Source organism: Gekko japonicus, unplaced genomic scaffold, assembly GCF_001447785.1.
Source record: "Gekko japonicus isolate JY-2015 unplaced genomic scaffold, Gekko_japonicus_V1.1 scaffold1350, whole genome shotgun sequence".
NCBI classification, from domain to species: Eukaryota; Metazoa; Chordata; class Lepidosauria; order Squamata; family Gekkonidae; genus Gekko; species Gekko japonicus.
In genome coordinates, this window is record NW_015163129.1 from 161,704 (window position 1) to 180,469 (window position 18,766).

The 18,766-nt window shown below is 44.4% G+C and overlaps 1 protein-coding gene across 2 annotated transcripts in view; it reads right to left on the bottom strand.

Annotated features, from left to right (window-relative positions):
• The window catches only part of FBXW11 (F-box and WD repeat domain containing 11), a 137,888-nt gene that overhangs the window by 57,039 nt on the left and 62,083 nt on the right, over nt 1-18,766 (bottom strand). For both annotated transcript variants that reach the window (XM_015406931.1, XM_015406930.1), the window contains one exon: nt 742-804. In XM_015406931.1, the coding sequence (XP_015262417.1) occupies nt 742-804 (63 nt within the window). The remainder of the gene's footprint in view (nt 1-741; nt 805-18,766) is intronic.

Sequence of the window (18,766 nt, forward strand, 5' to 3'; positions counted from 1 at the left end):
TATGCAATTCGCACTGCCTTGGGGTGAGTGGCAATGCCCATCATCTACAGATGTCTTGCACAAAGCCAAACCAGCAAGCTGTACCCACCCACTTTCCCTTGTCCAACAGCCATAAGCTACACTGCTTGACCAAGGTAATAGAGGTCACCTACCTACCCACCACCACCCATCTCAATGGCAACATAAGCTAGCATGCTGCTGCTTCATCTGTCCTCTGAGTGACAGGTGGCAGCAACACACTGAGCATAGCTGCTCCCACGTAGGCAGTACCTATAGCCGAGCAAACGCCACTGAAAGCTTGGGAACCAAAAAGCAGTTGAAACAAGTATTCCACTGATGCCAATTGCGACACTGTGGTTATCAAAAGCCAGAACTGCAAACTCTTCAAAACTTAAGATGAAGATAAAACCACTCAGCTGTCTTGCAGGTCCCTAACCTCACCCTGTAAACTACTGAGAAAACTCACCTTTGCTGGACACACTTAGGAAGAACTTCAGTGATGCCCTATTTATTTTTTGATTCATCCATTTATTCATTCATATTTACAGCCCTCCCTTCCTGCAAGTGGGATCAGGGCAGGTAACTATTGAAATATAGGGATATTTCTCAATTCTGGGGGACGTTTTTGGTTGCTACTGCTCACAGCAAATTCCAGAGCACACCAATAGCATCCAAAGGCATTCATGTTAGCCTTTGTGCTTAAAAGAAAAGGAAGAGAAAGGGGGAAGAAGAGGGGCTTACCTGCCAAAGTGTGTTTTTCTTTGGAGACTCTTCTTCATTCTGATCCTCCATTACTGATGTGTTCTAGGGAAAGGGAAGGGAATATTAGTTGAATTATCTCCTGGATCCAGCTTTAAAATTCATGTAAATAAAAGTCAGAAAAGAGATCAAAACAGCACATTTATTCTTAATCTATGGGCCACCTGTAAAAAGTGAGCACCTGATTACTGACCCTTGGCATACTTTTGCTTAACTAGTAAAAGCAAGGAGAAAAGACACCAGAAAGAGAATTCCTTCTAACAGTAGTTCATTTGGGGCTGGATTTTCATGCAAGAAATACTGGGACTGCGAAGTTACTAAAGAGAAATAAAGGTTTAAATTGGGGGAGGGTCCCCCCCAAAAAGGTTAACATAATAGAAGGCTTTTAAAATTTGTGTGTGTGTGCGCGCACATCCATGCCTGGAAGTCATGGCGACCTCTGGAAGCTCCGACTGGGGCCTGGAAGGCATTCAGAGAAGTGGCTTGATAGCCTTCCTCTGCCTCCTGATCCTGATATTTTCTGGAGGTCTCCCATCCAAATACTTGCCAGGGTCAGCCCTGCTTAGCTTCCAAGATCTGACAAGATCAGGCTTGTCTGGGCCACCCAGGCCAGGGCCACAACAGAAGTTACTGAACTCTAAACTGGGGTCAATGAAGGACTACCTTTATTAAGATCCTTCCCTTACACCATACTCTCCTATTCTGTGGCTGGCAAATTTAACACATTTAATGATTTATTACATGCACACAAACACCGATGATCAACAAATCTGGCAAAGGGTCGTGCCGGGCTACCCTACAGAACAGCAAATACAGTTCCAGTGGAAAAGTGTCTCCCACACACACATACACACACACTCTTTTCCAGGCACTGCCTTGACTCAGTGGGCCCACATTTCACAGAGTGGCTGCTCAGCAGAAGCAGGCTAGTGACAAACTGCTTGACAATTAAAAAAAATAATCTAAGGGATGCCAAATGGGACACTAGACTTACTGTGATGTTGTTTGAGACTGACAAGGACATCCTGGCCCATTTGGGTACTCCTCCTCCTCCCATCATCCTGGAAGGCAGGAACTAGATTGCTCTTTCCACACCCAATGGGGAGGGGAGTGCCCGCCCTCTTCAGATCAGAGGCTTCCACAGCTCCTAAAGAGACTGCTCTGTGTGCCTTTAGAGCAGTGGTTCTCAACCTTCCTAATGCCACGACCCTTTAATACAGTTCCTCATGTTGTGGTGACCCCAACCATAAAATTATTTTCAATGCTACTTCAAACAACCCCATTGCCAGAGCGACGCGTAGCGTCATGTCCTGGCGACGGCGGGTGTAACATGTCTCGCTGTCCCCGCGGGAGGGATTCTGCAAAGAGATGCGATCCCCCACCGCGGTTTGGTGAGACTTGGGAGCCCTATCCTAAGACCATCGAAAATTTGTGTTTTCCGATGGTCTTAGGCGACCCCTGTGAAAGGGTCATTCGACCCCCAAAGGGGTCGCGACCCACAGGTTGAGAACCGCTGCTTTAGAGCCTTCCTCCGTTCCAACCTTCTGAAACAACTTGGTCAGGAGGACAAAACCTATACCTTAACAGGAACAAGTAACAAGTACGAAACAGAAAGCTTTGGTGGGTCCAGGATGTCCTCCTCATTCTCAAACAAAAGGAATCTTCATGGTAAGTCCAGTGTTCCATTTTCGTCTGAGATGAGGAGGGCATCCTTGTACATTTCGGATGTTACAAAGCCACGTGTCCAATGGGAGGATCCCAAACGCCATCTACACCACCTGCTGCAGCACCCTTTGGCCGAGGGATGCATCTGCTGCTGCCACAGTGTCCATTTTGTAATGCCTGGTGAATGTTGACTTGGATGCCCAAGTCACTGCTTTGCATGTCTTCCACTGAGGCATTTTTATGGAAGACTGCCATGGTAGATGCACTTCTGGTAGAAAGTGCCATGATTCCTTCAGGCAGGACGGTGCCTTCTGATGAGTAAGATACTGATATGCACTCTTTCAGCCACCTGCTAAGAGTAGCTCTGAAAACCTTTTTGCGCCACACTACTAGGTGATATGCCATGAACAAGGCCTCTGGGTTTCTGGTTGGTTTAGTTTTTATAACCTACATACGCAAGGCCCTGCGCAGATCCAGTGAATGCCAGTTTTTTTCTTTTGGATGTGATGGACTAGGACAGAAGGATGGTAAGAATAAGAATAATTCCTGTGGTCTGTGAAAGACTGAATGTACTTTAGACACAAAACTAGGAACTGGACATAGGAAGATACATAACCCTTGGCAACAGACAGTGCTCCCAATTCAGATATTCTTCTTGCTGGTGTAATTGCCACTAGGAACAGTACTTTAAGTGTCAAACTTGAGCGATACCTCTCACAGTGGGTCAAACAGTGTTTAGTCAAAGCCTGCAGCACTATGTGAAGTCTCCACATTGGGATCCTTGGAATCGCCGGTAGATTGGATAATTCTGCACCCTTAAGGAGATGTTTAACTACTGGGTGCCTAGAAATGGGGAAACTTCGGATGATTGAAGCTAGGACTGTTACTTGTCTACGTGTGGTGTTTCGTCTAAGACCTTATGACAAACCATCTTGTAAGAATTGAAGTACTGGGGGGGAAACATGCTGACTGTGGTTGGCATTGCTTCCACCTACACCATCTCACATATGCCTTCCATGTATAGTCATATAGATGCGATGTAGATGGTCTATGTGCAGATAACACTGTGTGAACAACCTGCTCAAAAAAACCTTGAGCTAACCACATCTGCTGCTCAGTTTCCAGATGGTCAGATGTAACCATGAAGGGTCCAGGTGTGGGACAGACCCTGCATTAGCATGTTCAGAACTACTGGTAGTTCCCATGGTGGTTGAGTGGAGAGGGCTACTATACTGGAGAACCATGGCTGCCCGGGCCACCTGGGAGCCACATATATGACTTCCAACTTCTGTTTGATTTTGCATAGCATTTTGGGAATGACTGGAATCAGAGGGAAGGCATAAATAAGACCTGTTGGCCATGGTGCCATCAGGGCATCCACTTGTTCCACCTGAGGGTATGCAAATTGGGAGAAGAAATTTGCTAATTTGGCATTATCTCTGGTTGCAAAGAGATCTACTTGTGGGCAACTAAAGCAACCCACTATCTGTTGAAATAGGTCTGGTTTTAGTGCCCACTCTCCCAGATCTAGCTGCCTCTGCTTAGCCAGTCTGCTTGGATGTTTAAGCAAGCCTTGAATGTGTTCTACTCTTATCAATGCTATGTGGGTTTCAGCCCACCTCATTATGAATTCTGCTTGCTGCTGTAATGATCTTGATTTGGTCCCTCCTTGGCAATTTACATGTGCTTTGGCTGTATGCTGTCCATTCTTATACTGACATTCATGTACTTCATTTTCACTTGAAAATGTTCTAGGGCCAGGCATATCATTCTTAGCTCCAGAAAGTTTATGCTGTGTTTGGATTCTATTTTGGTCCATGTGCCCTGTACATGTTCCAGTGGGCAATGCGCTCTCCAACACACCAAGTTCACATCTGTAGTAATCTACATGTCTGCAAACCAGTAAAGTGGTTTTCCCCTGGTGAGGTGGTTCTTGATCATCCTCCAGGTGAGGTGCTTCTTCAAAAAATTGAGTATGTTCAGTCTGACATGTTGTTTGAGGGCAATGCGTCTTTGATATGGCAATATCAGCCACTGTAGTTCTGAAGAGTGAGCCCTTGTCCATGGCACAGAATCGACTACTGCAATCCTCGTAACTGGGCTAGCATCATGAGGTCCATTTTTTTTTTTAACCATCTGAATTATTTTTACTGCCTTCACTATTTTCTGTGCCCTTTCTGGAGATAAAAGCAGACTGCCCTGTTGAGAGTCTATGGGCACGATCACATGCAGAATTAGCCGTGCCATAGGCGTGAATGCCGGGCGGATTTTAAGGGCATGATCAGACGGCAACATCTGCCAAGCGTCCCGCTCCCGTCGGCAACCCGTTTTGCTCCACTGTAGAAGCGAAGTAAAAAGACACCGGGGAAAGCCGGGAACAGGAACAGGAACAGACTTCCCCCAGTGTAATCATGCCAGCGCACTTCCATGGCGTCGGGATGGTCTGATCGGGCCATCCCGATGCCATGGCGCCCCCCCCCATTTCGGGTGACGCCCCCTCGCACACTACATAGGGAGTACTCAGTGCAGAGATGTGAATCATTGATCCCTCATTGAAGTGCATCGGAAATACGCAGCAACCCCCCTCCCCGACTTACCTGCGATTATATGTGATCACGCAGTGGCGGGCTGCCCCTGCAGCTCCGGCAAACTGTGTGATTGCGCAAATGCGGGTCAAATTCCTGCAGAGCAAATACCCTCACTTCTCCCACACACACATTATCTCGTGCGTGTGAACGCTGCCTATGATTGCCCCCAGATGAAATATTGATTGCGATGGAGACAACTGACTCTTCTGGATGTTGATCAGGAACCCATGATCTGTGAGGCACTGAATGGCGATCTCTAGATCCTTGGCAGTTTTTGTGCGGGAAGTTGAATTGATTAGAAGGTCATCCAGGATGCACATGGCTCCCCTGAGCCTCAGGGGAGCTACTAATGGAACAAGGAGTTTCATAAATATTATGGCAGCAGATGCCAGACCAAAAGGCATGGCCTTGTATTGGAAATGGAGCTTTCCAAAGGTGAACCTGAGGAAGCAATGGTGTGCTGGAAAAAATCAATACATAGAGATATGCTTCTGTCAGGTCTGTTGATGTCATAAACTCTCCCTTCTGTAGAGACTCTGAGATAGTTCTCAATGTTTCCATCTTGAAGTATCAGTACCACAAAAATTTGTTCAAGGGTTTTAGATTCAAGACCACTTTCCAGTCCTCATTTTTCTTCAGAACTGTGAAAAATATTGAGAAAATTCCTGAGAACCTTTGTGATGATGGTACTGGCTCTATTGCATCTATGTCCAGAAGGTGATTGTGTTGAGAGTACACTGTTATTTTAGTGGGCAGTTTGAGACTGGGGACTTCAGGAAGTGACTGGGTGGCGGAGCAGAAAACTCTATGAGGTAGCCTGAGATTGTTTCTTGGACCCTTCTGTTGGAGGTAGATCTCAGCCAAGTTGCCTGAAATGGCTGGTCTCCCCCCCACCCCAACAGAACTGTCCTTGCATCAGGATTGTTTGTTTTGTTGCTTTGTGTTCTTGTTCATTCCAGCTGACTGTCCCAACAGATCTGGACTGGTGACTGTAGTGATAGGATTGTCTTGACCTATTCCAGGAATTCTTCTGAAGTCTAGGTAGAGTTGTATTAGACCAAAAGGACTGAGTTGCATAGCCCTTGAAGCATTTGTCATCTCATTTATAGGTGAAAGGCATAGCCCAGGAGTGGCCAAACTTGCTTAACATAACAGCCACATAGAATAAATGTCAGATGTTTGAGAGTCACAAGACGTGAACAAATATTACACAAATGTTTTTATTGGAAAATATGCAAATTTGCTTTTTATTAACATTAAATTAGACTGCGTGAAAGAGCCACATGTGGTTCCCAAGCTGCAGTTTGGCCACCCCTGGCATAGCCTTTTTCTTGCCCTCTGTTTCTATGAGGATGTCATCTAGGATGTCCCCAAAGAGCTTGCCTCTGAGGAATGGCCATGTGGGCACATTGGATTTAGAGAGTGTATCCACTGCCCAGGACTTCAGTCAGAGGTGCCTACACACCACCACATGGATTCCATAGCCCTTGCTGAGAATTTCATGGAGTCTAGGCTGGGATCAGCCATGAAGGCAGCTGCTCTCTCCAGCCTATGAAGGTAAGCTAGGACTTCTTGTTCAAGTCAGGGAACTCTCTTTGCAATTTCTGGAGCCACATAACAGAGGCCCTGGCCACAAGGGAATCTGCAGCTGCTGTTCTGATAGACAGAGTGACGGCTTCATGCGATTTGTGTAGAACCTCCTCACTCCTCCCATCAGTGGCACTCTTTAGTTTGCCTTCCCCTTCTTTAGCACATGCTACTCCTGATGGAAAAGGAAAAGGAGTACGACAAGGATGTATACTGTCACCTTGCTTAGTTAATATATATGCAGAGTACATCATGTGAAATGCTGGCCTGGATGAATCACAAGCGGGAATTAAGATTGCTGGGGAAAAGATATCTCCGTTTTTGCATCTACGGTCAACACTTCCAGTACAGAGCTCTCCCCTTCGGTCTGTCCACAGCACCCAGACTATTCACCAAATTGATCATCAATCCTGCGAGTCATCTCAGGAGCCAAGGAATTCATGTACATCCGTACTTAAGACAAATTGTTGGTCCGGGCCAGTACACGGTCGGAGTCCACCCAGAACACCGAAGAGACACTGCAGTGTCTTCGCAATCACGGCTTTTAAATCAACATTGAGAAGAGTTCTCTCATTCCATCCAAGCGGGTGGAGCATCTGGGTGCAATGATCGACACCACCAGTATTTTTGATATGGGAGTGTTGTGTTTTCTTGTAACGCTCTTAAGATGGCATATATTTTTGATATTACCCCTTTTTTGCTTTCATCTGCGCCTTTTATCAGCGATTTGAAGGGAGTTGCCGGTTTTTGTAAGATTTCTCTGAGCTTTATTTTTGAGCACATGTGAGTAAATTGAAGGTACTGATACCATGGTATCCTAAGATTGAATTTAATTTCCAGTTCGTTTTTGCTCATTATCTCTTTATTCAATGTAATGTCTTCTAGTTTTAGGATTCCTATGTCTCTCCATTTTGTATACTCTTGGGTGCAATGTCCTGGCGGGTACCAGGCTTGTCCAAAAAATGAGGAGAACCTTGATATCACTGGTGTGAGGTTCTTTGCTATTTGATGGCCCTCTGCAGGAGTCAGGATTGCAGCTTCCCGCTCACTCACTCCTCCAGGCATTTCTTCTCTGGATGTAGAAGCTGCTCTAGGGAATTCGGCCTTCCTCACTGCCCTCTACAGGGAGCTGGAGTTTTCACGCCAATATGTTCTTCAGTGCCCTTGCTGGCTTGCAATGCTTCACAGCTTACAGCTCTGTCCTGGAGCTCTAGCACCACGTGGGGTTGTTGCAAGCACTTATGCAGGGCCCTCCCGCTATATGTGCCTGGTAGGATCACTCCCAGCTTCAGAGGCGGAGTCAATTGAAGACAAACATCTGCTAAGAAGGAGTGGGGGAGACAGACTAACAATAAGAACAGCACTTTTTTTGCTGTAAAGCCTGGACGGAGGGGAAGACAAATGGATGACAAATGAGGAAGACACATTCAAGTGGGTGGCCATGTTGGTCTAAAGCAACAGAACAAAATTCAAGTCCAGTGACACCTTTAAGACCAACAAAGTTTTATTCAAGGTATAAGCTTTCACGTGCACACACACTTCTTCAGATACGTTGAAATGGAAGTTACCAGTCCATACATATATAGTTAAAGGGTGCGCAGCAAATTAGCATACAACATAATGAAGATGTTTAACAGTCCTAGTCCTACTGTTATCTCTATGCTTGGCAGTCACTTTTCCCTCTCGGGATCAGATGAGATTTGTAACATCCCAAGCATATCAGAGTGTCCTCCTTCCCTTGAGAGAGAATGGAACATTGGACTCACTGTGAAGGTTCGTTCTTCTTGAGGGCGAGGAGAACACTCTGGATCCACCCTAGTTGGAGGGTCTCTATTCAGCCTATTACACTTCCTAAAAGGTGACTGACTCCCAATCTCCATGTTCATTGTTCTTTCATTGTTCTAACAGTTTATCTTTATCTGTATGGTTTGTTTCATAGGATTCTGTAAGCCTTGTTGTCTGTTTGGCACACATCGTGAACTGTTATCAGCTGCGGAGGTCTCCAGAACTGAGGGTGGGTTCCTCCTCCATCAGAAGATAGAAAGTGCAATCAATTTCCTGCCTCCAGGAAGTCATTATAATGTATGCTAATTTGCTGCTCACCCTCTAATTATACATGTATGGACTGGTAACTACACGAAAGCTTATACCTTGAATAAAACTTTATTGGTCTTAAAGGTGCCACTGAACTCTAATTCTGTTCTTTAGCCAGGAAGGTTAGGCACACAAAAAGGGAAAGATCTTGCAATCTAGCCACTCTGAGAGTTGGGGTTCCACAGAGCTCAATGAATTTGTGCACTCACTGAGGAGGCAGGAAAAGAACTGAAGAGGGAGGGCACTCCTCTCCCCATCGGGGGTAGAGAGGGCAATCTAGTTCCTGTCTTGTAAGATGATGGGAAGAGGAGTACCCAAACGTGCTAGGATGTCCTCCTCATCTCAAACGAAAAGGAGAACCACAAACGCAACTAAAGATTGTCTGTCTCTAGGAAATTACTATGGTTGAACTTCTACTATACTCCTTCCTCCCAACAATGTGGATGGGGCTTTTGCAAGTGAGAAGTCTGGACCGAACCCAATTTCGTAATTACCCAAGGTTATCAATATGACCACATGAAGCTGCCTTATACTGAATCTGACCAGTGGTCCACCAAGGTCAGTATTGTCTACTTGGCAGCAGTTCTCCAGGATCTAAAGAGGTCTTTGATTTCATCTCCTACTTGATCCTTTTGACTGGAGATGCCAGGGATTGAACCTGGAACCTTCTGCATGCAAAGCAGATGCTCTACCACTGAGCCATGGCTCCTTCCCCACAGTCTTCACATACAGCTTATGAGTATGGCTATTCAGGACTCTGTGACTAAAACATTATCCTGCACCTAAAATAAGCAAACCTTGCAACTTGTACAGCCTTGCAAATTAAACACATTAACTTCTGTCTGCTGTGTGGGACTCTGCTTGCAGTCACCAGAAACCCTACCAAAACCATATGGCCTCAAATATTCCACCAGATATTGTCTACACAATATTGTCTACACTCCGGGGAGGGCGGGATAAAAATGTGAATAATAATAAATAATAAATAAGTCTATCTTTGCAGCCTTAACAGATACACGCACATGTTTTGAAAAGGCAAATGTTGGCAGGATGCTGTATTCTAAGCACAGTACCAAAGTCCATTTCTTCTATAGTCATTTATCTATACACCACTTCTTTGTGATCATGTCAAAAGAAGTTCACAGCACAGTAATACAATATAGAAAAATAGTCCCCAAACCACTCTAAAACCAATTTCCAGTGAACCAGCAACAGCAATGAAACAAGAAAGCCAGGGGAAAAATATATACACACTATAATTTGGGGGCAATCACAGAAGGAACGCTATTATACTTATAAGCCTGCTGAAATAAACAAACTCTTAGCCTGGCACCAGGTGGCGACCAGAAAACACCAGCTGAAGGCAGAGAGGAGGAGTATATTCTACAACCAAAGCTCCATCACTGAAAAGGGCTCTATCCTCCATGGCCACCCACTTTACTGGGAGTGGGGTGGACAGACCATTGAAAAAAGGCCTATGAAGACTAAGATCTGTGTAGGTGTGTACAGGACAAACTTAAAACCAGCATCTTGAATTGGGCCTGGAAACAAAACTGTAACCAATAATGAACTAGAGAAAGAGACACAGATGGACATCGCCTATGTATTAAGGACACACATTTCCATAACTTCAGATAACCATTAACCACTGTTCCCTCTAAGGTGTGCAGTCTTGTGAGCAAAAATTCTACTTTGTGAGCTACTGGCATTAAAGTTGTGAGCGAGCAGTTTGGCTGCTGCATCAATTAGTTTGCTCTGGGGCCCTCCTTCCTGGGCTAAGACAAAAACATGTGAGCCGGAGGCTAAAGAACTGTGAGCTAGCTCACACTAACTCAGCTTAGAGGGAACACTGCCATTAACATAAAGTTATAGGAGGAGGTTAAATGCATATGGGAAGGAATTTGATCTCAAGAAACTCCATGACACAATTGCCATGGGATGGAACAACCAACCAACCAACCCCCCCTCCCAACCTTCTGAAACCAGCTGGCCAGACATTATCTGTACTGCTGGAGCATAGTGCCCCCAGTACCTATTGTAGACTATTGTGCCCCCGTACCTATTGTAGCCTGCCAAATCCAGAAGGATACCCCAGTTTACAGTTCTTCTGGACTGCCAGGAATGTGACAGGAGGAACTCACTCCTCCTGTCCATTTCTGGCAAAGGTCATCCACCGGAGTGACCAAGACTGTGTGTGCAAAACATCCGGCCTGAAACACAACAGAAAGGTGTCCAAATAATCTGCTTGCACATGATGATAACAGAATAAAGAAAATCTCTAGGCACCATAAAGCAGCTTGAGTAGAGGGAATGGCAAACTACTTTGTTTAAAAGGGATTTTTTCTGACCCATCATAGAGGGCAAGTGGCTAACATCAAGCAGGAAACTAAGCGTATGGATCTGGATAGGAAAACCACAGCTCCACATGACACTCCAAACCCAGCTCTGGTTTTTCCTGCTCTTTTTCTAGATGTGAGTACCATGGCTGAAGGCGGCTCATTAGGTCCAATGACAACATTTTATACAGCAGTGTCTTGGATCAGATGAAAGAATAAAACCATTGTTTGCCATTACAAGGGTATTGGGTTCTCTCCCTGCACAGCTCATTAACAAAAGACTTCTCCAAGAAGCCAGTTGGTAGTTAAATCTCTTCCCTATGAACCAGGATGAAACTAGAGCCTGGAATCCTTCTTTGTACAGAAGAATAAAAACCATAATTTGTGGTTCAGACACAGCCACAAAACTATGGTTTCCCATGGAAGTTCTTAATTATACAACTATACATGGGGGTGGGGGGAATTACAGGTCCAAGGATTCTCCCCACCCCCCCACCCCATTCCTGGAACCATATTTTCCACTATGTATAAACCACACCATGTCATCTAAGATAATTACTTCATTATTCAAAGCCCAGAAATTCAGGATTAATCTAGAATCATGTAGTTTAAACTATTCCTGTGCCTTCTCATAACATAGTTCACATGTAATGATGAAACACATATAAGAGACCACTAAAATACACTGGCTGGAAGCAGTTTGAGTGGATGGAGGTTCATAAAACTGATGCTTAATCCCAAAAAGACAGAAGTGCTACTGGTGATCAGAAGCTCTGATTCAGGACTTACACTGTAACCTGTTCTGGATGAGGCTGCATTCTCCCTCAAAAACAGGTCCATCGTCTTGGGAGTCTCTTGGACCCAGGCCTACGGATGGACAAGCAGGTGGTAGCTGCGGCCAGGTGCGCCTTTTACCAGCTTTGACTGGTCAGGCAGGTACAGCCTTTCCTAAGCAGAAAAAAATTGTGTTGCATGTCCTGGGTACATCTAGATTAGATTACTGCAACGCGCTCTGTGTGGGACTAATTTAAGACCAACGGAATTTAATTCTGGTTATAAGCTTTTGTGTGCATGCACACTTCTTCAGAGACTTCAATATCTGAAGACGTGTGCGTGCACATGAAAGCTCATACCCAGAATTAAGCTTTGTTGATCTTAAAGGTGCCACTGGACTCAAACTTTGTTCCATTGCTTCAGACTAACACAGCTACTATCCTTAATCTATGAGGAACTGACCTTGAAGTGGTCAAAAATTTCAACTGGTGCCGGATGCTGCAGCCAGGATATTGACTGGACTGGGTTATAGGGACCATGTCACTCCAGTTTTGGCCCATCCACACTTGCTCCCAATCTATTTCCTGGCACAATTAAAGTTGCTGGTGTTGACCTTTAAAGTCCTAAATGACTTGGAACCAACATAGCTGAAGGACTGCTTACTCCTTTACAAACCTCCCCAACCTCTGTGGTCACCTTCCAAAGACCTGCTTCAGGTGCCTCCACCTTCTGAGATTAGGTGGGGAGCAACCTGGGAGAGGGCCTTCTGGTTGTGGCACTGATGCTCTGGAACTCTCTCCTTGGGGAAGCTCATCTATCCTGTTACTCTCTTCTGTTTCATCTGGCATTCCTTCAGTGATCCTTCCTTCCTGCTCTATTTTGATGATATCATTAGCATTTCAAACAGGACAATTAGCCACACAAACTCTTATCAGCTGCTATGTCAAAGGGATTTGTCCTTGGTAGTTTTATTACACAAGCTCGTTTCCAAGCCTCTTTGATTATACGACCAGTACACTGGGTATATATTCCAAGAGGTTTGAAAATGACCTTGTATAATAAACTGACCAAGGACAAATCCCTTTCACACACACACACACACACACAGAGGCACTGTTGTGAAAGAAAGCACATATAACCCACCACAGCTAGGAAAGAGTTTTCCCAAGTGGTGCCTCTGGTATAGTCATACACATTTATGGAAAGATTATAAAGGTTTATGTAATCAGAAATCATAACACAGGAGTTACAAAATTACACAGCAAGACTTAGTGGACTATTTTGATACACTACAAGTCCTGATGCTTTGTTTATTGGAGATCTTTTACTGACTAACTGAACTGGTTTTCGTATTTTATCATTCGACTTGCATTTCTACAAGAAAGACGGGCTATAAACGAAAATGGTAGTCCTGACAGTAAAGCAGCCCAACTGGGTTACGGTGGCATGGTTTAGTGTGGCTAGGTCAGCGAAGACTAGACAGGATAAAAACTTACAAACAAGATATAACTGAAAGAAGATTAATATCATGCCACTGTACCCAGTGTAGAAGTGTCTGCTCATCCAGATCACATACTTGGTAAGAGGGCAAGATTTAGCCAATAAAGAATGTGCTTTAACTTAAGAGATTCCTGCAATATATTTTCTTCCAGAACTCTTCATGCTCTTCACTTCAGTTTGAGAAACTATACTATGTAATTTGTTTTACATACAGCCATGTCTAATGTGACATTCCATGTAAGTAATATTTCACCCAGATAATTCTCTAGGAATTTGGTGTTCTGTGAAGCTAAAGGATCTAAGAAGGAATGAAAAATGTTGCCAACTCCCAAGTCCAAAGACAAGAGAATTAGGTGAAATCTATATCTTGTTGATGAGGCAGGCGGTAAACACTGTCCTTATATTTTCAGTGTCCACCGTATCTACTCCCTTTGTGACCCTATTACAAGGCACTTAAATACACAACTTTATTACTTTGGCAATCTAACGACCCAACTGGAAATCTGAGAGGAATATTACCTGATTTTCTTTCTATTTAAAATATTTATACCCTGCTTCCCCTTACGAGCCATCTGTGAGGTGGCTTACAACAAGAATTGTCAAAACCATCCGTTATAGTTAAAGCAAAGTTATACATCTTATCGATGTTTCTGGACCTATGAAAATTTTAAATGCTGCTAACTCTTGCTTTTTTCTAGAGGCTTGCAGATAATAAAACCCTGACTGATCAGCAATTTGTTGAAGTATTCCCTTAGAACCAACGATCTCTGGTGGGCAAGAATCATATGATATAGCATGTGGTGGTTGGGACAAGAATTGCGAGCCACTGTTTGTGCTCTGCAGCCCTAGCCTGGAGAGAAAGAGCAAGCACAGTTGGCTGGTTTTGATGTAACAGAAAGTTATGGCTTGTGTAAAGTCACTGATGGACTCCAACCACATAAAGGGAGGAGGAAAAGAGGGTGGAAACACAAGGCCTGTTCAACTTGAGCCATGGTTTGCTACTGGGGCTGAACCAGGCCTCTGACCCGTTCCCAAAGAAGAGTAGACAAAACCAACCCAATTTAGGAAAAGGCTCGACTTTATTATTTATTACATTACATTACACATTTGATTTATATACAGCTTCTTCCCGAAGGCTCGGAGCGGTTTACATAGACATTTAATCACCTAACTAGGGCCACAGTGAAGGGGAGGGGTGAGTGCCTACCAGGCACCTAAGCAGCAGTGATCTTCCGTGGTGGGTTCGTGCTGTTTCCAGGCGACGGTGTCTCAGCGGAGGTCTCTCTCTCGCATCGACTCCTTCTGGGTGGTCCTTACAGCACGCGGCCGCGTGATGGCTGCAACAACTGGTCTCTGTCTTGCAGGCTCCGACCACACCACGTCATCACACCGCCCCGACCAATCACCGCCAGGGTCGCTCGCTGCTTGCCGCTGGCCCGCTGCCATGTCTCTGCCGGATCGCCGCTACCGCTCAGCCATCCAGCCGCCGCCGCACTCCAATTTATTGGAGGTAGGGTGCCCCCCGCTTCTAGGAGTGGGTACCCATTTATCTACTTGCCTTGGGCTTTCGAACCACTGGGTGGGCGGGAGCTAGGACAAGGACCGGGAGCTCACCCCAGCCGCGGTGGGACTCGAACAGCCTTATGGCTGTTCAGAGATAGAATGCCTTTTTTGCAGGCTTTTACAGCCTGTGCCACCGCTCCCTTTTCAAGGACAAAGGACTGTCTAGAACTGCTTCCCCTCACTGAACTTGCTCTTTTTGTTTTCCGTATTACTTTGTTTAGCTATTCCATGGGCATTCATATTGCTTCTTTCCCCTGCCCTCCTTTAGACTTCCTCTTGAACTTTCCAAGTGCTGCTAACCAAACCCTCACACAAGTTTAAAACCTACACCCTATTGCACACAGATGTAAAACCACCAGAACATTGAGGCCATGGGGAGGAAAAGTAACCCCCCGATGGAAATTTTGAGAAAAAGCCAAAATATTTTCAATACTTACTTTCCTATCAATCTTAAGCTTGTTGTGCTGCTTTAATGTAAAATGCATTATGTATAACTTAGTATAAAAATTGTACTACAGCATATTTTATTTATTCGGCCCATTTTTATCCATTCTGAGTAATGGAAAAATATCTTGAGCTACTTCCCTCTTTCCATATTGCTAAGTTGGTTCTGTCCTAGAAATACAGAGGAAAGCAAGCACAGAGGGGGGGAAAATCTTTTTACAACCTTTTTCTGGGTCTTCTAGTTGATACACAAGCTTCTGTACAGTACCTGGTGATCCACCTGTTGGGGATCCCTGCACTATACTATAGATGACAGCTGGAGAAAGCTTCAGAGAGACCATTTGGGAAACCAGTTGGGAAGCACACACTTAACCGTCTTCAAACAGATTATCTCCAACAATTTTTTTCCCTTGCTTCTTCCCGATATCGAAGTGTCATTCAATATCTTCTCCCACTGCAGACCATCTTTGCAGAACTAGATTTGTATTATTTTGAGCCATTCTAAATAGCAGAACAGGAAACCACCAGCATGAATTAATGGACCCTTTGAGACAATGCTAACATGAATCAGCCTTTACGTGTGGGATTAAGAGACTGCAAGTACATTGCACAATCATGCACTCCCTGACGTCTCTCCCCCTGCAGCCTTTTACCGAAGCCTGGTGTTACAACTGCATTTTAGCCACAGTTAATACACAGTAGGATCAGCTCAGGATCTAGGATTTTGAAGCTGTGTACAAATCTTAGGTTAGAGGCAATGGCTTCAATTGTAATTGAGGTGCCAATTACAAATGGCATATTACAATGCTCAAAAATTGCTTTTTACTGAGAGTTTTAAGGTGCCCCCCCCTCTTATATCGCATGCGTGCACTCCCGTACTGCTGCTTGGAAACTGCAGGGGTAGTGTGGGGGAAGGCAACATGTTTCCCAGGCAACGGTGATGCACGCTGCGGGGCCTCCCATGTGCATCATGCTCCATATTCCTCAGCATGGAGCCCCTCATGGAGAAGAAAGTGATAGCTGCTGTTTTGTACAGTACACTTCCATGTACAAAAATTGCAAATCAATGGCTGCCTTCGAATGTCAGTTCTAAGTGATATTAAGCTGGGATACACACGAGCCTGGCTAGTTGCTAAGGCTTGTGCTCTTGCTTCCCTGCTCTTTAATTTCCAACATTTAAGGCCGTTAGACTCCATGGCAGTTGGAAAAGCGCTGCTGGGAGGAAGGGGAATGTGGGGAAGAGATGTACCCATTAGCGCCTCCCACAAACGCATTTGCTGGATCCACTCCAAGGACTACAGCATTCTACAACCTGTGGCTGCTCACCATAACCATTTTTAATGCTTGCCAATGTTATTGTTCCTCAGCAATTCAATCTAAATTGGAGCCCTCACCAGTCTGCAGGCCACCAATGCGTGTTAAGTACGTTCCTCTGTTTTCTTCGGATAACCTTTAGCACAGAAGTTTAACCTCAGTGCTTCCATTTAAACTTTCAGCAGTTCTTAGGAGATCTATATTTCAACAGTTTTCACTCCAGGCCATCAACCACACATGACCTACTCTGCCCAGCCATTCAGAGCAGCTTTTGTCTTATGTTCTTCCCTTCATCCCAAAAGTCACTTTGGAAACTTGGGTGACTTTCAAGCACACCTTGCCATGCAGCATAAAAAGACTGCAGTTCACAAAATACAATCCAAAATTCTCTGAGAACCGGTATGGTGTTGGACTAGGACCGGAGACATCCGGGTTAGAATCCCTGCTCTGTATACAGAAGTGCGCCAAGTGACCTTGGGTCTACCACAATCTGTTAGCCGAACTTACCTCATAGGGGGACTGTTGTGAGAATAAGATGGGGGAGGAGAGAATGATGTGATAAGCTGTTTATAGGTCCCCATGAGGAAGAAAAGCAGGATATAAGTAAAAAATAAAATATAATGTTGGTGTACGCAAGCCTTTAAATAAAGGAGCTCTGTAGACATTGGCCATGATTTTTTTAAAATAAAGAACACAGAACAAGAAAAAACATGCCTCAAGAAGAAAGTTCTACACTCAAGACCAATTCCAAGGTTTTTGCCCATGAAGGTGTGTGAGGAATTCAGAGGGTTCCAATACTAGAAAGATTTCTCAGGGGTTTCATACATCCCTATTCTACAAGGAAAGTTCTACCACTGACTCACTGTTACCAAGAGTAGTTGCTAACAAACATATTGAAAAAAACACTGATAAACTTTCACTTTAATGCATATGGGGTGGGGTGGGGATAAAAAAGCTGTGCAGTGCAGTTATTGAATCCACATTTTTTAGTGCTCCAGGATGTTCATTGGTGACTCCCACCACGTATGTATCAATCATGACCTGTGAGAACTTTTCAAGGTAAAGCTGATGAGATGCACTTTCCAAAATGATTTAAACTAAGAAAAAGTTACAGCTAAAGGGTTTAGAACTAGGAGCTATATACGTTCCAAGGTGGCATCGGGAAGAGCCTTCGGGGTAGGGCGGGATATAAATTCAAGGATAAATAAAGAGGCATTATTTAGGCTACTGTATTAAATCAGTCATATTTCATTACTGATCCTTGGTATTTTTGTATATTCTGACTCTAACCTATAGCTTGTTCACAATTTGTGTTTTGTAATTTTGTAACAGCCAATGGCTAATTACAATAAACTAAACTGAACTGAACTAGGAGCTGCATACTTGGAGGAATATTTTCACTACAAGCCAAAAAGCTTGCCAAGTTGGCCTTCTGGTGCATGACTAAGAAGGCTCTGTTCCTCCAGGCACCAGGGACCTTTTACTGCTCCATCTCAGTGGCCAGACATTGTTTGTCCTGCTAAAAAGTTGGTTGCCAACTGTTCAGGGGTCACATAGCTACTTATCGTGCCAAAACATTTAAAATGGCAATTATCTAGACGTGCAGCAGCCTGTGGGACTACAGGCTAAAAAAAGGACCAAGGAAGACAGACAGACAGACAGACAGACAGACAGACAGACAGACAGATAGATAGATACAGAGGCATTATTTAGGCCACTGTATAAAATTAGTCATATTTTGTTACTGATTTTTGGTATTTTTGTATATTCTGACTCTAACCTATAGCTTGTTCACAATTTGTGTTTTGTAATTTTCTAACAGCCAATGGCTAATTACAATAAACTAAACTGAACTGAACTAGGAGCTGCATACTTGGAGGAATATTTTCACTACAAGCCAAAAAGCTTGCCAAGTTGGCCTTCTGTTGCATGACTAAGAAGGCTCTGTTCCTCCAGGCACCAGGGACCTTTTACTGCTCCATCTCAGTGGCCAGACATTGTTTGTCCTGCTAAAAAGTTGGTTGCCAACTGTTCAGGGGTCACATAGCTACTTATCGTGCCAAAACATTTAAAATGGCAATTATCTAGACGTGCAGCAGCCTGTGGGACTACAGGCTAAAAAAAGGACCAAGGAAGCAGTGA